The sequence below is a fragment of the Falco peregrinus genome, chromosome 3 (genome assembly GCF_023634155.1).
Source record: "Falco peregrinus isolate bFalPer1 chromosome 3, bFalPer1.pri, whole genome shotgun sequence".
In the NCBI taxonomy this organism is placed as follows: Eukaryota; Metazoa; Chordata; class Aves; order Falconiformes; family Falconidae; genus Falco; species Falco peregrinus.
In genome coordinates, this window is record NC_073723.1 from 48667022 (window position 1) to 48691554 (window position 24533).

A 24533-nucleotide genomic window follows, 5' to 3' on the forward strand; every position below is an offset into this window, starting at 1 on the left:
ACTACAGTTGGTTATCTTCCTGCCTATACCAATTCATAGAGAGTGTTATTATTAATATTATTGACAATAATAATCTTGGTTTGTGCTATGGCTAAGTATTAGAAGAGTTAATGAGCTCAGAAATAAAATTTGTGCATAACGTGAAAAATATAACTTCTGCTTCAGTTAGCTGAAGACAACGAGTCACATGCATCTCAACAGAAAGATTTCAGCGAACCAGAAATTTTATCCCCTTTGGTAACTTTCTTTTGGTCTACCAAGACAAAATTTCCGTATTACAATAGAAGTGGGGTTACTTTTAAATAATAGCAGAACTCGGTGTTGTCATGATGTGTTAACATGTAGATCTGATTGAGCTCTTAGTAATTCCATAGGTAAAGCTTCTGGCATTTCAGCTATTTATAATATGGCACCCATAAAGAAGGTTTTCTTCCTTAATAGAACAAATCCCACAATATACATTTTCTAGTATGCTTTGAAAAGTGTATGCATGAAGATTTAATTCCTAAAGATCCCTAAATGATAAACAAATCTTACATCAGACATGTTTTTTTTAGGAGTGGTTTCAAATCACTTACCTTACAGAAATCAATTTACTCCTGCAGTTGTCCCATTTGGGCTACTATATAAGGGAGAAGGGGTTAAAAGAAAGAGTATTTCCTCTGTTGCTGATTATATGCACCAAGCTGATTTAATGCAGAAATCATACAGATTAGGTAGAGATTTATGTTATGCAGTAAACATAGGAGAAAAACATTTTTTCTTTTCACATGACAAAATAATCTTTGGAAAGGTATACGTTAAAATAACGTTCTTAGCCTTCATTAGCTACCTGAAATTCATCTTCCTGCCTGGGAAGAAACAGCTGCTTTCTGTTGTCCTTGCCAAGAGTTATTGGTCCAGCTACTCCTCTGTCTCCATATATCCAGAGAGCGACATCTGCTTCAGTTCCTGCACTTCCTGTCAGCATTGACACTTTCCATTCATCATGTGAAGGAAGGGGACACTCACCACCTTGGGGATTTCTCATTTCCTCTGTGAAATACAGAACATTACTGGGAGACAAAAATTGACATGAAACTGCCAGTCGCTGTTGTAACTTCAGCACATAAGAAAATAACAGAGGGGATTGCATTTTTTCATGGCAAGCGAGATAGTCTGAAAAGATTGATTTATGTTTCTTGTCTAGACAAAAACGTACTGATTAGTTGAGCCACAAGAATCAACTGGAAAAGAAGTATCTCTCACGTGCGCCATCATCCTATTATTCTTTACTATGTATTCTGGTGTAGAGCAAGGATACTATGATGCAGAACTACAGCCATTAAATCCATGTTTCTGGTTGTTTAGACTTACATTTAGAAATTAGCAGAATAGTTTGTAAATACTGCCCTAATGCCTTGTGTTGGGACATGATGAGGAGAATCACATGTCTGAGAATAGAAAAAATTTTCATTTTAAATGAAAAAAATTATTCAGGAAATTAACCTTCTTCAAGTTTAATATTAATTAAATACTGTAAAATACTCAAAAAAGAGCACAATATATCCTTGCCCAACCATACTTATGCATACAGTGCCAGCATTTGGGCTAAGGCAGGTTCTGCATGAATGAGACAAGAGCAGCACAATACCACTTTATGACTAAACCTCACAGCTTTACTGGCTGACAAATACAATGCTGGAAAACGTGTATTTCACTTTAGAATAGCACACAGTGGTCTTCCATCTACCCTTAAGACAAAAATATATATGTACACAAAGATGTCAAATGGCAGTGCATATGGGATATGAAAAAAGAAATTCCCTTGGGATAAAGGAATTTAGTTTTGAGTATTCTAATCAAAGTGGAGTTTACAAACATCAGGTGTCTGGAATACTACTTTTCAATAATGGGACCGCTGACCATGAAGTCCTCTCCAAAAGAGGGAGTCCTTGACCCCAAGAATTTATAAACTGTTCTGGCACAAGAGGCATATATAAACCCTGAATTCAAAAAGATGAACCAGCACAGTCTATATACTGCATCTTGTAGGGGTTTACAAACTGCTTTTCATGAGGCCTTTTCATGTGACAGCAAAGAGACTTTTTAATATGTTAACCATAATGAATATAATCTGCATTGCAGATTAATTGTCTTTTGTAAACCCCAGCTCATTCTTCATCCATTAATTAACTTTCTATGAACCAAGCTTTTGGAGGCCAGAGGCTCCAAACACGTAATGGAATTCACTTACAATTTTGCAGAACTCATAAATAGCCACTGATATGAATCTGTTGAAGAATTCCCATTGCAATACTATGTATGTTCCTGCTGCATACATACCTTGCTATTAGAGCCTTTTGCTTTTTTATTTACTTGATTAAAATACTGTACTGGGTTTCTCGGGGATGGAGTTTTTCCCTTCACTTATTCAACTGCCTTTACCTCAAAGGAAAAAAAAAAAAAAAAGAAAAAAAAAAAAAGAAAAGAAACAAAACAAACAAACACAAAAATCCTCCCCCCCAACCTAAAAAAAAAAAAAAATCAAACCAAACAAAAAACAACTGATGCAAATGCAATCACTCACCACCAGCAGAATGATGCCCAGCTAGTCCCTGAGGAACAACTGCTTTGGAAAAACTCTTCTCTGGTTTTATTTCTGAGCATGGCAATATTTAGCATGGAGTATGTCTTTGGTCAGTTGGGATCAGCTGTCCCAGCTGCTTCCCATCCCACTCTCTTGCCATGCCCCACACACCCCCGGACCCCTACATACTTGCTGCGAGTGAAGAGTGAGACGGATTCAGTGCTGTGCAAGCACTGCTCAGCTACAGCTAAAACACTGGTGTGTTATCAGTGCTGCTCTGGTCACCAGGCTAGAACACATACCAGAGAGATTGCTATGAAGAAAATTAAGTCCAGCCAAGCTCAGTACATACTAAAAAAAATTAATGCAATACCTGTGTCAAAAATCTGCAAAATTTATCTGACTGTGCTTTGTTATTACCATTAAAATAGAAGTTTGAAGGCAAAGTGAAAAACAGTTTTAAATCCTTGAGACCTGCTTCTTAATAAATTTTTCTGAGGAACAAATTCTGCATCCTGCTGAAACATCACTGAAGCAAATTGGGTAAGTGAAGAAGGATCATGTAATTATAGAATAGTTTAGGTTGAAAAAGACCTTTAAGATCATTGAATCTAACCATTAAGCTAGCACTGCCAAGTCCACCACTAAACTATGTCCCTAAGTGCCACATCTGCACATCTTTTAAATACCTCCAGGGATGGTGACTCAGCTGCTTCTCTGGGCAGCCTGTCCCAATGCTTGACAACCCTTTTGGTATTAACTTCCAAGTTGCCTTACTTAACTGCTTTTAACTACAGCAGCATATAAGACGGCCGATTCAATACTGAGACATGGTCCTGATCTTCCCTTTAAATTTCCTCAAATGTCACTTTCATAATAGTAAATAAATGCTTTTTTTCTTAAAAGTTGCACTCAAAAGGAATTACATAGTTACTTGGATTATCAGGTTGTCCTCTAGGTTAAATCAACATGGTTACTAAAGCACTGAACCTGAATTATGATGCGCTAGCATTGAACTCTTAACCGATGAGAAATAATTGCACAAAGAATTGTAAAGGAACTAGGAACCAGTACAAAGTTCTATAATAAATAAAAACTAACTTCTGGAATCAGAGGAAATTTCAGCCCTAGTAAAGAGTCTAAAATTTGGTTAATCAGTTTTTAATTCAGAACTGTGGTAGTATGACTTTTACAGCAGTGCTTCTAACAGTACTAGCACGATTTCGGGATGGTTAGAGTAATTTAGAAATAGGCCATAGTCATGTGTCATCATAGTGTCAGATAATCACTGATTTTATTGTATTCTTCATCATGACTGAAAACAAGTTATTCTGAAAGAAAAACAAAATCCATACAAGAAAAAGAAAATCCATACACCAAAAACAAAGCAAAAGGCAAATATCTTATGTTTACCTGAATGAAAACTTAACTACCCTTGTCTTTCAGTGACTGAAATAACAGATCTACATAGCAGAGTAGTTGCTTTGGTATAATACATATTTTTGAGAACTTGGCTATATAACTTTCTGTAACTGCAGTTACCTAGCTCCTTAGCTGCAACTCTGAAAGCTTGAGCTCCTTCCAGCTATCTAAAGCACATCTTTCATCACAGCAGAGAAATGAAAATTTTCAGAAAATGCGCAGGTATTCAAGAAGCATAAGGAATGCCAGGCTGCTCCGTATGCTTAGCAAAAGAATTCCGTACTTGGGCTATTGCTACCCAAAGCAGCTAGTGCAACCTCAAACTACTACCTATTGAAAAGAATTATAATGCACAAACAATTCACAGGCTTGGAGTGCTTTTTGCCTCATAATTTACTGGCTCTTCTTACAAATGGAAATCAGTGACATTGATTTGCTACAGGCTAAAAATATTCCAGTCTGAAAAGAGGATTTGATGGTTACCCTGCATTAGTCATGGGAGTTTACACACTTCATGACACCATGCTGTAAATCTATTGTGACAAAAATTCATTCTGATAGGCCTGCATGAGAATGATGAAGTCACAATCCTTCACACAGTTTCATAAAAATAACTTTATTTTTTTATTTACTTATCCTAAATCTAAAGAAAAAAGAATTATCTTGTCTCAGCACATCATACAAATGAATGACACTTTTGAAATGATCCATCAAAGAAATTAATCTCCAGAGCAGAAGCTTGGACAATAAAGTTGATGAATTTTTATTACACCTTCTTGTATCATCATTTCCAATATAAACAAAATGGAAATGAGATCAGATTTCATTTGTATCTTATTTTCTCTTGTAATTAAAAGATATTAAAAAACTAATTCCAGACATACAGGAAAGGAACATAGAGGGTGTAGAAACCATTTATCAGAAATACAATTTGTTAATACCAAACAACAAAGATGTTCTCAATGTCACAGACAGTGTTTGTGTCATGGAAGCTAATGACATCTCTCCCCTTGTTTTCACTAGTACACAGAGGGATGTTTTCACCACTGAAATTTAAATGTGATTTGAGAAACACAAGGAACAAGCAAAGAGGAAATCCCCAGTACCAAGTCATTTGGGAAATTCCACAAGATTCTTGCATGCTCGCTAGCTGATACATAATACAGCACAAGTCTGTATTTCCAGCAGGGCTGATGACTTTGGCTTGGTTTTGCAACTGGTAACAGCAGAGTAAAAGGGGTTAAAAAAACCCTACAGTTTTTGGCTTGAGGCTTTTAGTGTCTTTTGCTTCACCTCCTTCATCCCTAGACTTTGTGATCTTCTAGCTACATACATATAATTTCCCTTCTGTTTTGGGCAGCACATTTGATCAGTCTTGAGTCTATGATGTGGTGCCTTGCATGCATTTTAGCTGACTTGTCTCTGACACTCACTCTAACGACTCCATCCTGTGAGCTGTTAAGTAGAAGCTGAGACCTGCCACCATCCTTGTACAGTGAAAGGAGTTTCTTGAGAAACAAAGAACTCACGCTGCAACAGGAGAAGCCTCAACTCCCGTAGCAAGTTTTCAGTTTAATTAATCCTAAATCAATTATTATTTATGAAAACAACCAAAACACAGCTACTGGTTAGCAGACTGGTCAGCCTAAAGGTTAATCTGTTCTGAGTTTGAATGCTAAGTGTACTGCTGGATTGTATACTCAATATAGGTATCACCCTTTTTTGAATGTTAACTGGGAGTAAAAAAGCAAATGAGTATTTAATGTATATCAGTTTAAAAATTAAGGCTCACCTCTACATGTCAAAACGCAGTTACCTCTAAAGTATTCTAAATGAAAATATCTTACTAAAAATGAGCATTTTCTTTGAAGGGCAGAGTAACTTTGATATTTCTGTTCATTTTGTATAAGCAGAGTCCATATTTATGAATGTCAGAAATACTTATTACAAAGTGCTATAGACTCTGTGTAATCAATTTCACAGCAGATATTGCTTCTATAAAAAGATCCTTTGTATCCAACCCAAAAACCATCCAGCTTCCTTGAAAACAGGTTTGATGGCTTGTGCATCATTGCCATGGGTTTCAATTACAGCATATCTCACCAGCTGTGGGCAACCCACACTACTTTGGGAAGGCTTTGCGACACAATGATACAACATGAAGTCTGATAGATTAGAAATGGAAAGTGGGTGTTTTGAGCTAAGAATGGAAACAATGTTGCCAGAAACAATTAACAGTAGTTAATAATAATCCACACCTACGCTTTAAATTTAACCAGGATGCTTTAGTTCAACTGAATGTATTTAAAATCCTTCATGATACTTCACATTATGCCATTGAACAAGTATGCCATATTTGATGTTTTGCCCACGTTGTCAAACTTTTCATGCGCACTTTGAAATAGCATTCTGAGGATCAAGCCCAAAACCAAATCAGCAACCCACCTGAATTTTTTGCTACATGAATGCCTTTGGGACTATCTCTAGCTGACTAAGCATGTCTTCCATAGTGGAAGTTCTAATATAATCTTGGTTTTAAGGCTTACTCAGGGTAACATATTTTTCCACGATGTGAATGTGCCCCAACGTGCTTTGCCAAGCTTAGTATTTTCCATTTATCCCATCTGTTTTTCATGGCAATGAAACACAATTCAGGCCATGTAGACAGGGTCCTTGGGTAGGTTTAAATAAAAGAGAGGCAGGAAGCATACATGACCATCCTTACTCCTTAAGACACGTATCATTCCCTGTTTCAGTTAGTTCCTTAGCCACCCCTTCTTTGGTTATTAGGATGCAGAGTATTCCTGTAAAGTTTTTGAGTGGGGGAAATCATTGCCTTACACCATTTATGCAACTTCTGTAGCTAAAAGAGAAAATGGTGGTTTATTCTAGCTAAACATATCCAGTAGACTATCATTCCAGAAGCACGACCACGACATTGTTTATCTATTCCTACCTGCCAAAACATAGGCATAAAGCTAGCATGCCAAAACGTTACTCTCCTCTGGCGAATCATAAAGCAGAAAACATAACTGTAAGAGAGATCATATATGAGAAATATTCTATTACTTTCACTGAGCTTTGGATTGGGCTCTGTATCATATCAACCTCTTAATTTGACAGATGGCTAGTTAATTTAGGGGGGAAAAAAGTGAAGTTATTCAACATTTACATACTGATTGTTGCCTTCTCAATAAACCACATTTACAATGCCCTTTTACAAAAAGACTGGTAATGCGGTTTATGTTGCATGTATGCATGTATAGTCTAGAGACTTCATTGTCCTTCCTGCAAACGTGCATGGAGGGCAGACATAACACAGTGCTGTATCACAACTAGTTTATAAACTGTTGCTTACTTGAGGGTGGGAAAGTTGAAGGGCTTTGAGATACTGGTTTCTGGGCTTTTGCTGGTTGGAGCTGAGATTCTCCAATGTCTTTCCTCTCTTGACTGGGTGCTGCAGATGTTCCCATAGGCTCTTCCCGGCCAACTGAAACAATGAAATGTAAATTCTGTCACTAGCTACAAATCATTTGCTTTTTCTTGCTTGGAAGCTTCCCATATGTTCAGTGACAAAAGCTAATAACAAGTCTCACAATTGATCCACACAGTGGACACCAAAATCTTTTTCTCTATGTATCACATATCCACGAGCAACAGACTTTTATTGTTATCAGCATGCCACAAAAAGTGGAAAAAAATCTGGCAGACCAACAAAACTCCATCTACTGCTTTGAAAATATAGCGTAACAATTTAATGTTAATGCATGAATAAAATAACTTGTTGAAACGTAGTTTTCCCCAAAATAAGCCTCTCTACACCCCCAATGGTTCCTTTCTTAAGAGTGGGAATGCTGAAATAAAAACTGCTAGGGATCATTTCTAATAATGTGAGGTGACAAACAGACAATCTTGTTTGCTTTCATAGAAAATATTAGCTCTTATCTTCCTTTTACTGAGTAACGAGGATTCAGGAAGGAACTGAAAGCTGTAACAAAACAATATTTATCTTTATTTTAATGGCTCAGTAAACCCTGCTTTTTTGAGAATTTTCATTGAAAATACTACTTTTCCAAAAAGTACCAAAGGAAAAGAGTTTCACCATTTCTACAAGGACACAGTAACCAGAATATTCTTGTCACCTTGTAGGAAGTAGGGACTGAATGGTAGGGATGCCATTACAGTGACTTTCATAATGCTTCTGTATATCTCAGTCACAATATACATAGAACAACTAATACTAAGACCAGTTGTGTGTTTTGGCACTTTCTCTTTGATGGTCAAAGCACCCAGGATGAGCTTGTTCTGCTTGTGTCTGGCAAAAATCTGACCAAATTCTCAATTTCAAACTGATGTCCAGTTTAGCATTTTTAAGAGATGTTTCATTTCTTGATCTTCATAACTGTGTCCAACAGATAAGAACACAAGTTACTGTAATTTCATTGTTTTCTGCAGTTATAATCCAAGTCAGCTGGCTATGTTTGGTAACCAGTTGTTCACCACATTAAAAACCTCATTCTCCTGAAGAGACAAGCAGACAGTTTGCTGACCATGATCCAGAGTGTGCTGAGAGCCAAATTCTGACTCCTGGCTAGTTGACTAGAACAGGTCAGCTCCCTAATAAGGAAGCTTTTTAACTGCAATAGTTCTCAAATTGGACTATGGGACAGAAGCATCACATAATGAATATGCTAGTGGGGGGAAGCTACAATGTATTTCACACCACTAAAAAAGAAACTGAACACTGCCAAGGAGGTCCTCTCTAAAGTCAACTACTTTCCCTATAAAATCAGGAAAGGCTGTGGTATAGCTGGCAGCAAGACAACATTGGATCATCACTGTATGCAGTTGTATGTATGTTTGATCCAGGGCACCTGGCAGAGGGGCGCAAACAGGCCTTTGACAAGGCACTTAAGGCTTTTGCTGTGTCAGTGCAGAAGGAACGGCCGAGCTGAATCCTAGCCTGGTTTCCACTCCTTTGCTTGAGATGGCTGTAGAGGCTGGCCAGGCACGCAGTGTGATGGGGCCAGGGCCCTGTGGGGATGAGGCAGGTCCCCGCCTGTGCCTCCAGCCCTGCCAGTGCCTTGGGCTGGGTGAAGGTGCTGGTATAGTGTGTTAGTAAATGCTCAGGGACAGTTTGTCTCTTGTGGTGGGGCCAACTTAATAGAGCTTACTTAAACGGTAGATTTCTCCTAAAAGCATTACAAGCACCTCTGAGGCATGAATCCAGCCCCACCGCTTTGTGCTCTGTGTGGGAGCTTGTCTTGATTTGATCTCATAATGAGGAACTGGAATAGGACCTAAACTGTCTTTGGCACTAAGTGAAGTATTTGTTAAGTGTTTGTCCATATTGAACATGGTTCTGAGCTCCTACTGGTGAGGACAGGACAGATGAGATGCAATAATGAGGATGTGGAGCTGATGGACAACGGCTTACACAGTGAAATCCAAACAGGTGTGGAAATTTACTGTTGATTTGAGCAACAGAACAGGGAAATCACTAATATTGATAACTTGCATATTGTAGCCAGAGTAAGGAGACATTGGAACAGGTCTCCCAGGGAAGTGGTTGAGTCACTATCCCTGAAACTATTTAAAAGATGTGTAGATGTGGCACTGAGGGACATGGTTCAGTGGTGGACTTTGCAGCGCTACGTTAACGGATGGACTTGATGATATTAACGTTATTTTCCAACCTAAATGGTTCTCTGAGTCTGTGATTCATTTCCCAGGCTTCCATAATCTGTGGCCAGAATAGGGAATCAACTCAGGAAGTCAACTTCATCCCTATCTTGTCATCTGTTTTAATACTTATTTTCAGAAGTGTATTAGTAAAAAAGTAGATTTCTTCTGCATCATTTGAAATTAGATAAGTACACAGGAGAAATTGTGTATACAATAAACTTTTCACCTTTAAAATCACTGAAACAAGGGAAATGGTGTAAATTTAGCTTTTACACTTTTGCTTTGAATTTGAACACTAATCACTAAAGCAAACTGTAGAATATTAAGAAATCACATACATTTGATGACCTGTGGGTAGAAAAAAATGTTTCTTTCTCCAGTGTTAATGACTGGTTTAGTCTGGCCATCTGGCAGCAGACCAACATATATCCCTCTGTTTCGCACTGATTCTAGGCTTACAGATCCAGTTTCCAAATTCTTCTCAATCTTAAAGTGACAGTATTCATCACCTGTGCCCTAAGAAGTTGAAAACAGAAACATAAATTCAACAATTAAATTTATGTAGCTTTGCAAGTTGGATGTTTTTTAAGACTGAAATATTGCTGCTACCTTCTAATAAAATTTCAGATTAACTTTAGGTTCTTCACAACATGTTACATTATTGCACACATACACAGACGTTATCCCTGTTTCTTTCTTTGTGATCAGAAAGACTGATCACCTAATTTGAGTAAGTGAAAGGCCACATATGAAAGCATTCTGACTTATTTTAGGCTTTAGCAAAAGTTGAGGATATATTCAAAGGAATTTCTCTCAAACAAATTTCAGAGGGTTATGGAATGTGAAAATATCCATTTCAGAGAACAGAGGATATTTATACACAAATTTGTACACAGTGCAGATTTGCTAATGCTACACAATATAACATGTATTAGATATTTTGTTCTTTTCATGAACTGTAACTCCTAGCATTTTTGCTCTATTTCGTAGCACTTAAAAGATTAATTTCAAAGCCTTTACCCAATGAGAACCTCAACATACTTCTACAAGGACCATGCCCTTTCACAGCAATAAGTTAGCATGTTTGTCGATTTCAAAGCACACAGAACCATGAATGCAAGTGTAGCGGTCATAGTAACATGGGCTGAGACATCAGAGCTCCCCTAGTTTTCAGAATATCACAACTTCCTTCTGGCTAATAACAAGAAACAGACTATAAAAAGCCCAGTTTAACATGTCAGAGAGAAGAGCACTGACTTTCACATATTACACTTTTAATCTCAAAATACACTAAATGCTAGTGAGAAACACAAACTGTACATGAAACACTCCCTTTTATCCAGACCTCCTGGTCCATTGGTGAGGGCACATCTGAAAAATTAAGATATTCACAAGACCTATATTCAAAACATGGATCAAATATTTCAATCTCTGAAGTGTACTGGAGTCAATGGCAAAACTCTTAGGGACCTCACATCTGAGTACTTACATAGCTCTATTTCATAGTCACTTCGGTCAAACTCCCAAATAAGAATTATGCAAAAGTAATTCTCACATAGTTGTGAGAATTTTAACTTGGACAAACAGAATCACATTGCAAAAGTCAGTGCAGCATGCAGCTGCTTACATCTTAACTATTCTTTAGTGGGTTCTATCATCAATTTATTTAGATTCAGTAACACTTCAAACCCCTGAACACGTTTGTGTTCTGCCACATTCAAAACAATTTTATCAGTTCATATCAGCAAACAGACATAGGATTAGTAAACACTGAGTCTAATGAGTAAATACTAATGTCTCATTCTCTTTTTTCCTCTCAAATTTAAATCTGCAATAGTTACACTCCTAACAGGTGGAGAATATTATAGATCCCAAAATTAGAATATTTTAACCAACTCAAGACTAATTTTATTACTAAATTTACAGGCTACTGGTGAGATATTTCAAGAATAAACTCTATGTGGTTGCCTGACGGGGGGGGAAGTCAGGCTCTTCTTCATTTCAGACAAAACAGAATAATTTGTAAAATCTAGGATGCCAACATCACATCCACATCTTCCAAACTCACACTAGTATAACAGTGATTGTTTAATAAAAATTAAATTAGCACAACTGAATCTTGACAGTCATCAACTATCTAGCAACGCATAAATTTTAACTACAACCACATTCTCAATAATTTATAAATATAAGTTCTTTACAATCAAGTGCCAAATAGACACGACAGCTTCCCTTGCTAGATTTTTCTGTCTTTCCTTCAGAAAATAAAGATGTGAAAAAAATTTAAATCTGAATAATTTTATCCCATTTTATCCAAGCAAGTAGAAAAAGATTCTCTCCTATCATTGACAATTTACTCAAACCATCTGCAGCAGGAAATACAAAAAAAGAACTGCTTACTGTTCCATTACACTGGTCATCTTTGATCTTCAGATACATTCTTGGGTTTCTCACACTTTCAAACATGCAGAGTCCAGAGCCAATTTTATGCACCTTCCAGTAGGATTCCTGCTGCTGCTGACCTGCTCCACTGCAGCTCCCATCAGGTCTAAGGGACAGAGCCTGGCACAGACTTGTATTGAGCAGAATGATGGCACCATGGTGAAACACACCCTTCAGATCAGAGACAAGAATTCCTTTGTGAACAGCAAGCTTCTGTCCATATCAAACTTTGATACTAATATTGTTCATATTGGTTTATTTTAAGCACTTATTCATGCATATCCATGTATAAAGCATAGAAGAGCGAGCCCGGAGTAATTCAAGTATATCTCTAGTCTTTGAATATTTGCTGCTTCCTGTGCAGACACTAACCTGAAGAGGGAAAATTCTTCCCTGTTCCGCAGCTTCCCTGCTTTTTATTGTTCTGCAGTGCAGCACAACATTCAGTGCACAAAGAGTGCAGCAGATTAAGGAACTGGTCTGTTTTCAACTTGAGTAATTTCCTGTGCAGCTCTCCCGATGTACCTACCTTCCTACTTTTTGAAGGTTTACTAAAAAGTCTAGAGACGCATCTTTTGCGTGTTACAGCTAACCCTGTTTGCATATACCAGCTGCAGTATGGGCACTGTTAGCCCCAGGAAAGCAGCCAAGTGCTGCCTACCTGTTCAGCTGTGGTTTACTCCACCTGGTGAAAGAGGATCACTCATTTAGCTTGCAATCCTCTGACATTCGATTAGGTACAATCTGCTTTATAACACTAAATTTTAGAAGAGACTTCTTAACTTCCCTCTGCCCACCTTACCTTGACATGCACAACAAATTCTTGGGAAAATCCAGCATATCCTGTTGTTTCATCAGCTACTTCACCTTGAAGATTGAAAGTAACAGTGTGACCTGGGTTCCTGGCCGACTCAAGAATGGCACAACCATTAGGCTGAAGGTGAACACGGAGCTCACAGCATGTCTTGTCTTTGCTCTAGCATAATCAAAGTAGGAATAATAAATTATATGAACTATATGGCAAAATCCAAACCAGAAAACATCACAACATAGTTTCTGCATTGTTCAAGTTCCCACAATACTACTGGTCTGGTATGAAAACATCTTTATGTTTTTCAGATTTGCAGTCCTAATACTTCAGTCCCAAAATTGTGGACTCTGGAATTTCAAAGCACAGAAACAGTTTATCTTAAGATGACGCAGATCTGAGGATAACATGAAAGATACCTGGGTGCCTCAATTGGAAAGAGTCACAGCCTACAAAGACAGTAAAGAAGTATAAAACTGACACAGACGGGAAACAAGCTAACAGTAACTCTTCCCACAGCCCTCCTCCTCTTGCCTCTGTGTTTGTCCTCATTTGTTTATACTGTTCTCACAGAAAATACTTAAGGAGTCAGAAGTTTTATGCAAAAAAACAATGCGCAATCCATGCTTGCCTGTTTGGGTTTGCAGACTCTGTGATCCGTTGTATGAAAGACACAATATACACAATACATATTTAAATATTTTAACAACTCCATCATCTTCTCCTATTTAAATAAATCTCGGATTTTAACAAACAAAATGCTACTAGTCAGCCCAATAATTTAAAAGAGTTTTGGCTTACATCAGACTGCAAAGAATCAATATTTCTATGGAAAATTTTCATTTCCAAGGCACTACCTTCTGAAGAAAAATCTTCATACTCAAAACAACTGTCGAGCAGATTCAATGTACTTTTAAAAGTAAAGGAAAAAATGTATGCATTTTAGAAGTGGTTGTAAAACCAGTGAGCCAGCATGTCCTCAAAGCATAATTAGCTACATATCATAACGTCCGTTGCAATTTTTGTATCACCTTTTTGTTTTACATTTACCATGTTCATTCCAAGGACATCAAAGTTATAAATGACAACATTTTTCATATTCCCTGGGAAAAAGAACATCTTGCACAACTAAAAATAAGAAAATTGAGATCCAGCTTTTCCATAGGTTGCTCAAAATCATAAAGCATATCAGTAACAAAGAAGAAAAGAGAAAGTTCAGATTTGAGTGCCCAGTTAATAAGCTCTCTATAGCAAGATATACTGCAACGTGACAGGCTGTAAGGGGTTCTCTATCACAATTATACTGATGAACACTAGAAAGTCCTGCAAGAAGATCTGACAGTTTGCATGGCAGCCCGAAACTATCACCACTGAGAAACCCAGTCCTACTGGGAATACTCTATTCCCACCAATACCAATACACATCATGTAGAAGAGGAACGGGACCAGCTTCGACCAGAAATCATTCACTGGGTAAATAAGCAGAAGAATTCAAAAAAGTAAAGGGAAACACAGCTTCTTCCCTCATCAGTAGAAGAGTTTCATCAGAAAGGACTAACTTCTAAAACTCCATTCGCCTACTTGTATACTGCAAGTTCTGAGAAAGACAAACAATAGTAAGACTTTGAAGATGGGATGAAACAAATCAAAACGGATCAAAAAAAAAATGTGGAATATATCAGTTGGCTTATAACAGGCATGTTACTTAGAAAAAGACACAGAATAAAAATGGGCATTTAAAAATCAATCCTATGAATGTATCCTTATCAAAAGAAAAAAAGATACTAGGGCATTCCAGGTACTTTGTCACCATGTGGCAAACTGATATAAATTACAGCTTAGAATGGCCTGGTATTCCTGCATCAAATCATTTAGTCTGCTAAAAAGTCCTACCAAAGACTAAAAAGTAAAGTGTGAGAAAACAAAGCTCTGCATCTAAATTTGACTATTCATCAGCAATTTCTTAGGTTCAGTTATGAATTCTTAACTCCTTATCTAACTAGAAACACAATTATTACATTAAGAACAGCATTACTTTTAATCATACAATGACATGTAATTATGAAACAGAAGTCAGCAAAAGTATTTCTTACCTTTCCAATTACATGGCCATTGACAAGAGCAAGAGCAAGACATGGCATCTGATTACTGGTGAATATATATGTATTTCCTTTTTTGACATTTACATCAAAAAGACCTAAGTGAAAAAAAAAAAAACACCCAAATGTTAGAAGTATGAAAGTATATTAATTCATATTTGCATTTAATTACAGTCGATTTATCATTTTCAAGGGAAAAGAATGAATTAAGTGTTTAACTCAATAGTTTGACCTCTTTGATCAATGAATCTTCTCATTCCTTCAGGAAAGGGCACCTAGAGACTACTGTCTGTTTCACTGCTTTCAGGAGAAAAACCCTGAGAACTAATTATAAGGAACACATTTCTTTCTATCAGTATATATGTTAAAAAAAAAAATCCATAAAAAGGAGCTGAGGACTCCATCATAATGAACTGGACCATGGTAAGGAATTTACATGATAAATAACATGATGTAGGGAACATAAAGCTCTCCTGTAGGAAAAGAGAATTCATTTTCTCTGTATCCATATTAGAATTTGTAAAGCAAATCTTGCAGCTCAGCTCATGGCTTCTAAAATTTTAAATCTGGCTTATTTTCCAAACAATTACTTCTTATAGCTACAAGATACTGATGAAAGCTAAAGTGGTGCCATTTTTATTGTTCTCAGCAGCCACAGCTGATTTTAAACAACTGTTTAACAACCAATACATTATGCAGCTGTCTCTGGAGGACTCCTGTGGTGGCCATAACATAAGATTTTCGGGATATCACTGGAACCGTGAGAATCATACAGCCAAGGATCATTGTACCCATCAGAATGATGCCACAAATCATAAAATACAGACAGGGATTCCAGTCCTTGGGGCAAGATCGAGAGGACACGCAACTGTTACAATAAGCCTCTGCTTTCAGATAGAGATAAAGCTTCCTAAGAAATTAGGAAACCCTAGACCAAATCATCATCATGATATAATTTGCTATCAGCACTTTGAAGGCTTTTGAATTACATTGCTTTAGATCTGCTGAAGACAAATAAATAGTGGTACCAGCATCTGAAATGCAGAGTTTTCTACTAGGAAAGATAGGCAATTTACATCAGAGGACTTTATTACAAAGCACCCACAAGGAAGCAGTGTTCCTAAATGAATATTTAAACAATGTTCCCAAATCAGTGCTTGTGGACTTCTGTTGCACATGACTACTCTAGATGCTTTGTAAATTACTGCACATAAGTAAAACAAATGAATCTGAAAGAAGGGAGAAAGATGTTGTCCTGAAGGCATAAGAGTTGCATGGTAGGCGTCTGCATTCATTCTGTACTTGTGTTCCTTTTGTACTCTGAACTACAAAAAAGAATACATGGTTATTCCTGTGTCACTAACTCTGTTCCTATGATATCAGGGCAACTTTATCATATTGTTCAGAAAAATCAAGCCCTTTTTGATAACCAGTTTAATTACCAAGTATTACTAAATCCTTGGGAAGTTATAGATCACACTACTCATTTTTCTAACTTTCAATCCTAAATCAGTTTATACCAATTTTGCTTTGATCTTTCTTTCTAATAGATTTAATCATATTTATCATTTTTAACTACTGATATTTAGTAGTTGTGCAGATTTTTGTCTGAAAATACCATTAGAAATGCATTAATTTATAGAAAGGAAAGCACATCTGGATTGAAATCAGGAAATAATCTGCAGTGTGAACTTGAATTCTGCCTTTTAGCACATTAAGAACTGTGTGTGTCTAAATGACCTGATTTGTCTAAATCAGATCAGATACATCAACTGAAGACACAACATTAACGGGCAGCAAAGGTGTGCTTACTGCATCAGTACAGGTTAGAGACCAAATTGCTACAAGCAGGTAGTTTGGTCTGTCACGAAGTAATTCACAGTTTGTGATCCTAAATGGATCTCCTTGGAGCAGGGACACTACCACTCTGTGCAACTGCTTTCAGGTATTCCAGACACATGCAAATCCTACACCTGTAGGTAGGAGATTTGAGTTATTCAACATTTAAGTCACCAAATACTTTGAACTCAAGCACCAAAACTGCTAACAAATAAGGAGAGCTTTCGTAAAAGAGTAACACCCACTTTCAATGTTTGTAATATTACTGATCTCCCGTGTCATATATTTGAGTTTTCTGGTGCAGATTTTCTGAGGTGCTTTCATACACTATGCTAAGGAGTGTTGATTGCACTGCTTTCCATGTACTCTTTGGTGCGTCCTGAAATACTCTGTTATATCACTTCCAAAAAGATATGTGTAACATCCCTGGGAAGATGTCAGAAACACTAAGCAGTTCTACCACTACAAAGATAACAAAAATGTGTGCTCAATATGATATATATTACAGTTAAGTGTTATAACGCATTACGTGGAAGGTGATAAAGAGAAGGAACTAGAAGACTGCCATTACAAGGATGGAACAAAATGAATTTATATGCACATACACAGATATATACTCCCTTTTAATGAACTATACTGGTAAATTTAAAGTTGTTAGTTTAGATGGATCTAGTTACAAAAAACTGCAGTTGTCCTTGCCATGGCAGTTCCATGGAAGTACTAAACTGCAGATGACAAGTTTGTTTGGTAAAGGAAAGCCAGTGACAAGATACCATATGAGAGATATTTTATTTTATTGTGTCTTATATGTAAACCAAGCATATAATTTCTGAGATCTTATATCCATTAACATATGTAAATATTTTAAGCAAGGAAAATGTTAATTATAATTATCTGCTCTTATTCATTACAGGAACTACTATAAAAGATCACAATGAACTATAAAGTCCTCCTCCTTGTATCTTTTATACATACGTTCACATGAAAAATACTTTACCATATTTGTTTTTCTTGTCACCAAGAGCATCAACTTTGCTGTCTGGACTGAGGCAAATGAAGCCACGGGTGAGCCTGTTGTAAAACTGAAGTGTATTGCCTGTCTGAAATTTCCACTTTTCGGCAGCCCACTAGTTTTGTAAACAACAAGCAGAAAAGACTTATGAGAAGGTGATACACAGGAATTTGACATACGTAAGAACAGCAGACCCGATTTCATTCAAAACATAATTTGAATGGTTTAAATGAAAAGGTACATTCTTACAATGTCTTGTCTCTTGAGTTCCAGCTCTTGTCCTGTACAGATAAAAACCATGTAATTAATTTGCAGCGCATCTTCATTCCATTTGATGCAGTTGCAGTGAGGTTGGGTACCTCTCCCCACCAATTTTTACTTACTTCCTGGAAACGTGCTGGCATCTGTCACAGTCAGTTCTCTAACAATGTTGCCATCATCCTGGCCCTCGTCCAGCCACCTGAAAACCAAAACACATTTCAGTAATATAAGCTTGACTGGCAACTCCCACAATACTGTATACATGCCAGTTGCACACTGATACTTCCTGTTCTATTTATTAAAGTCTCAAGGCTGACAAACAGCAATACAAAAATCCAGCTTCAGTGAAAAGAGATTCACTGTGGCAAAAATAGTTACTTATGTCTGTTCTTGTTTTCCTGGATGGAGGTACAAGGGCCTAAGCCAATTACTACAAATCAGAGAACTCATATTGATCCCAGATCAATAACAAAAGGTGCAGCAGTCATGACGTTTGTTCTTCCTGCCTGCAAGAAGGCCACAGCAAGATGCAAATTGTTTCATGCCCTGACAATCCCCATACAGGGAGGAAAATCCAACACTGGCAATATTTTTACCGTGTTTGAACTATACTTTTACAAAGCCTTTGTACTTGCTTCACATCTACTTACATAAGTCTAACTCCACTTGAGTCAGAAGGATTAACACACTGTGAGAGCAAGATCAGCAAGCACAGCGTCAGGCTCTAACAATAACTAGCACATATCCTGTATTTTTCTGCCTGAAATGGATTTGAACTCTCCCTAAATTATGCATGAAGCTAGCATTATAGATCTCTTCATAGCAGTTCATCTCATCTAGAATACAGAATCAAAATTAGGTCAGGCAAAGATGAGGTGCTGTATCTGATAGGCAGAAAGCCGTTACTCACACATAAATCAGTTTCAGTGTGCATATTGCTCACTCTGAGCTGTCTCAGGCAGTTATTTATTCACTCAGAGAAGTGAGAGAAGGAAATAGAATTGGGGTGCCACTGGCAAGCTGCAGCTAGATTCATACGTGACTGGACTTTACCATTCCTGATAATTGCACTGATCTTTATCAATTACAATTTTTCCATAAGGTGTTGAGAATTAATCAGGCATAGATAAAATTAGAAACGAGCTACAGAACAGAAAACTCAGAGCAGCAGCATCTGCAGGAGAGAAGGAGGGGAAGTTAGAATCACTTCAAATTACAATACAGCTCAGTGACAGGCTGCAAGGCAAATGAGAAAAAGAGATGTGGTCAGATAGCTGCGTTTGATATCAGACTTTAAGATCTTGTGAAATGGCTATTGGGCTTGTTGAACCCCAGGTTAATCTCCACACTAACTTCAGCAAAGTGGGATCAGTCTGCTAGAGACAGTAACCCACTCTTCTGAAAAGCCTTGCATCGCGTGACATGGTAGGTGCAGAATGGATGGACCTGCTGGTGTCAGATCCAAGGTGCTGGATGTGGGGAATGTGTCAAAAACAGCTTGAATAGTTCACTAGGCACAAGAACAGAAATCCAGGCAGAATTCTTTATTGCTTTTTCATTAGCTCGAATACACCAGGTGTTTGGGGCAGGAACAACTCAGCTGTAAAAAGAATCAGACCATTTCAGCTCACATTTTAGGAAACACACATTTCTCTTGACAGGGCATTTCAGAGGAAAAAAATATGAGTCATTACAAATTTATTATAAAACTAACCCAAATGAAACACCACCAACCTTCGACAAAGAAAAGTATAATCCAGATCTGTTGTAGGATCCTTGATTACAACTTTGTCCAGAAACCAGCCATTTCCTTAGAACAAATTGGGGGGAAGAAAAAAAAAGTTAGTTCATGAGAAGCAGATAGATTTAACGAAATTTGACTTCCCTTGGCTTTCTCTTGTCTACTGGAACTGCAAACTCTGCAGCTCCACTGGCAGGTTCCTAGAGTCACATCTTCCCTGATGGCTGGAGAGAAGACAGTACCTTTTCTAGGTGCTGTAGAGCTTGCTTATGGCCAGCAAGCTGCTAGATCCTTCCCTGGCTGTCAAGGTCCTATGTTTAACATAGTCACTGTATAAGACTGGCCTGTTTTGTCAATCAAAATATCAACAAGATTAGATAGAAGCTTATCATGGCTCAAAATAAGTTACTATGTTTTACAGTATTTAAGCTCAAGAGTTCTAAAAACAGGTCTTGTGACTACAAGTCATTTTGGCTTCACCATTAATCGGGTGTCTAATGACAAGGTAGTGTAGCCAAAATCTCCAACTGCATCTTTACAGTGTAACCAATATTGCAAATCAACCTAAAATTATAATAGCCCATTTTATCTATAACACAGACTGCACAAAACATATTCAATGTCTTATGCAGAAACTCCTCCTCTTCACAATTTTTCCATAGGAATTAGTCAAAAATGACAGAAAAGCAGTAGACTATGTCCTTAACATAGTGGTTGAGAATACAGTGGAAGTGAACACAAAAATATTTGAAATCTTTGATGATACAATAAGGTAGCCATGCTACTTGAACAGTTTCCTTAGAATCCTTTGTCTTTCACTCCTAAAATGTTTCCATACATTTAGTTTTAGAAATACATATTGTATTTTGAAGAAAAGGTTCATAACTTTGCAGGCTGTATTCAGTGACTATATACGGAGATTTTCTGACCTGATCCAAGACCGTTGTGTCCTATAACAATCTTGTATAAATGTCCAAGGTGCACAGCTTCCACAGCAAAGATGTCAGTCTGTAATCAATCAAAAAAAATTCAGTAAAATCTAAAAAGCACCGCATTCTTCAGCCACGGAAACCCCAAAGACCCATAAACCCACAGAACTCATCTGTGAAGGTCATCCTTTGAAATATCAGCTAACCATAAACCAAGAAGGACATGTTTCTTGAAATAAAAGTAAGCAAGCCTGATCACTTTGCTAATGAGAGTAGTTCCATTCAAATGGGACCAGAGTCAGAAAAGAGAAACCTGCTGAAATTAAAAATCACATCAGATTTCAATGTTAGCAATGCAAATATAAAATATAGTTTCATTTTCTCTTCATTTATTAAATCAAATTTTTAGAAGAATTAAATCCAGAAGTACACAGCTTATCTATTTTATAAATGAAAATTCTGACTTCCAAAAGCACTGGTATATCTTTAGAAAGTATTTTTGGTTTAATTATGAAATTTTGGGAAGATATTGGAATGCAGTAATTATCTCTTTTCCAACTGCACCTTGCCTGGGATAACTACCCACCTAAGAGAGAAAAGCCAGCCAAACAGAAAATGCCCTGTCTTTTACTTACTTGTCCTTTTAAAAATTTCTTGGATTTCTGTGACCTGAGCAGCTGTCTTGATCCTGTATCACCTCTTTCTCCATAGACAGAAATATAGACATCAGCCTCTGTTCCAGCATTCCACAGTTCCCCTGTTGTCACATGTACTTCATAGACAGTCACTGACAATGAAAGATGACAACCTTTCATATCACAAACATGGTTATAGTTACAGCAGCACCTAGTGTGAATGGGCCTGTAGAGCCCAAATACCTCTGCATCAAGGACAGCTAGAGTATAAAGCCTTAAAAATCCTATTCAATATTAAGTAAAATAATGTACAAACTTGTTTTGGTGTTATGTTTATGGTTTTTTATCTCAGACTATCACCATGGGGAATGCAAACCAAATTGAACTTTTTAAATGCACAATAATATGTCTTTGCCCTGCAGAACCATTTGAAATAACCATAAAGTTGAAAAGTAAATAACATAAACCCCAGATTAGCCTCACCATAAGTGACAAGATCAAAATTCTAACAAACAGGAGCCATTAATAATTTGAATGCACTGCTTAACCAAGCAAGCAAAAATCTAGACCATACTTTCAGTTTTCTAGGACCTTCAGAACTCAGAAAGCTGCATTGTTTTATTATTTTAGTGATTCATGCAACAGGATAGCATAGACTCCCTTTAAAGACTTTCCATATGGAATGTAACAAAGACTGTAAATGTGGGAGAAAAAAACCCCTTGACTTAAATTCAATAAATTGATTATTTTATAGAAATGGATAACACAAAATTAAATTTGTGTCAAAATTCAATGACACTGGAGTAAAAACTATGATACATAAAAATATGTATCAATAGAAAACTGTGGTTATTAAAATGCAGACATAGGATCTCCATAAAATTCAGAATTTAGATAAAAGTAAGCATTTATAATCTTCAGCAGAAACATGGTAAAGACAAAGTTTACATCAACATACAGTGTCAATATTTTGGTAGACCAAATGAGATACAGAGAGATCAAAAGGGGAAGAAAAAGCCTCACTTTCTGGGACACAAGCTCTTCTTCCAGATGTAGATATCCTCATACTTCTCTGTTTTGCAAGTCAAAAAGATTCTGGACCTTTTGATCCAGACCAACATCAACATTATCATTATTCAATTATCAGTTTCCACTTGAAATATGTTACGAAGCTTGACTGTAATCTTCTGCAGAAAGTTGCTCCCACATCTCACTCTTCTGATGGACAAATACCTTCTTTTAACAACCAGTCAAAATTTCTTCATAATCAGTCCACATCTGCAATTGTGCTAAGTGGCCAGTCAATATTTACAGCTTTCCCCTTGACACTTATTTTTTTATTATTATTTCACATTTATTTACATGGCATTTGTATGCAGGTTACTTCACAAGCTGTCTTTGAAGAATTTAGTTTGAATAGTTCTAACAAACTAGGTAAAACTAAGCATTATGCAAAGATTGTTTTAATGTGCCCACACAGAAAACTAGTGGTAATTTTCTTCTAGCATCAGAGCTAACTCATTTTGAGATGGTGCCCGGGTAACTGAACTCCACTGAAGTATTATACCATAGACACGTGCTACTAATAACTCCAGCATAGGGGCTTAAGACAGCTAATAAAAATTCAAGCAAATTTCACAATTTTTTTACATTTCTCTCTACCTCTCATAAGCCTAGGGGATTATCCCAGCTTTATAATAACTGAGTGTTTATAATGCTTATAGCTTTTATCCTAGGAAATAGTACTCTCTTAGTGGAATACAGCTGCATCAGGGGAAGTTCAAATTGGACATTAGGATAAGGTTCTTCACCAAGAGGGCGGTCAGCCACTGGCACAAGGTCCCAGGGAAGCGGTCACAGCACCAAGCCCATCAGAGTTAAAGGAGCATCTCAACAACAATTTTAGTCATATGGTTTAGTTTTAGTTAGTCCTGTGAAAAGCAGGAAGTTGGGCTTGATGATCCTTGTGGTTCCCTTCCAACCTGAGATATTCTATGATTCTTTCCTTTAGATATTCTATGGAAAAGTGCGCAGAGCAGAGATTAAAAGAAGGAACTGTATTATTTGTCTATTTTTGTTTGTAAGCATAGAACATTACATTTGTAAACACACCTTTCTGAAATTAGAAAATGTAAAGGTTAAGACTATTTAATAACTTTAATTCTTTCCCCTATGCCTATGAGTTATGAGATAGAACAAGGAGGTTCTTGTATGTTTTTTCAGATCAGATATTTCTATTTGGACAAAAGCCAGCCGCATTTAAGGAACAGAAGCTTTTGACAGTCTTTAGTCAGCAGCATAATCATGTACTGTTTTTTCCCAGAGTACACCTGTCTCAATACTCAAAATAGCTTTCATTTAGCAACTGTTAATTAACATTGTATTTTACCCACATCATTTACTATGTCACCACCTCATCTATGTAATTCCCCAAACTTTTTCTTTACAGCGCCCACATGAACAGTTACTGCATGAAGAGACTATGGCAGAGGCAAAGAATTCATTTCTCCAGACCAACAATTCCGTGTTTAAGACTACAACAATCCTCTATTTCTACACTTTCCACCTTCATTAACTATCTACTTCCCAGTTTCTGTAAGAAAAAAAGCAAAGGTCCACCAGCCACCAAACACTGTGTCAACTCTGATTTACCTCAAGCATTTAATTAAAGATCGCATCATAAAACATGAACGGAATGGGACAAAAGTAGGATGGTTGAGGATAAAAAGCCAAAGGAATGGTGCTTAGCCTCCAGCATTACAATGTCTCTATGTAATACTCCTTAACAGTTTAATTCAGACGTTTTTCCTTTGAATAAAAAAGGCTGTTAAATCAGAAAGTGTTTCAGCCTCTTTTTATTCAGGAATTGGTTTTAAAGCGCCTCTCATCATCTCTCAGTCTGAACCCAGGCCTCTTCACTGTTCTGTTATCAAACTGTCTTCTCTGAAGTTAAAAGCTATGTTCTCTTTTCACTGTCTCATGCAGAAATATAATATTGGCAAAAAAGACACAGAGGTTGTCTTTCAATTACTAAGTTAGAGATGAAACTGCCTTCTCCAAAGTCTTCAGCATGGTCTCTCTTATACTGAGG

General features: G+C 37.0%; 1 protein-coding gene across 1 annotated transcript in view; it reads right to left on the bottom strand.

Moving 5' to 3' along the window:
• Positions 1-12232, bottom strand: part of LOC101915968 (lipoxygenase homology domain-containing protein 1) — a 144647-nt gene extending 132415 nt beyond the window's left edge. Inside the window, exons 1-4 of the mRNA XM_055800878.1 lie at positions 12077-12232; positions 10015-10192; positions 7350-7481; positions 833-1035 (exon numbers count right to left, since the gene is read on the bottom strand). Coding sequence (XP_055656853.1) covers positions 833-1035; positions 7350-7481; positions 10015-10192; positions 12077-12142 — 579 coding nt within the window. The 5' untranslated portion in view covers positions 12143-12232. The remainder of the gene's footprint in view (positions 1-832; positions 1036-7349; positions 7482-10014; positions 10193-12076) is intronic.
• Positions 12233-24533: the final 12301 nt, after the last annotated feature.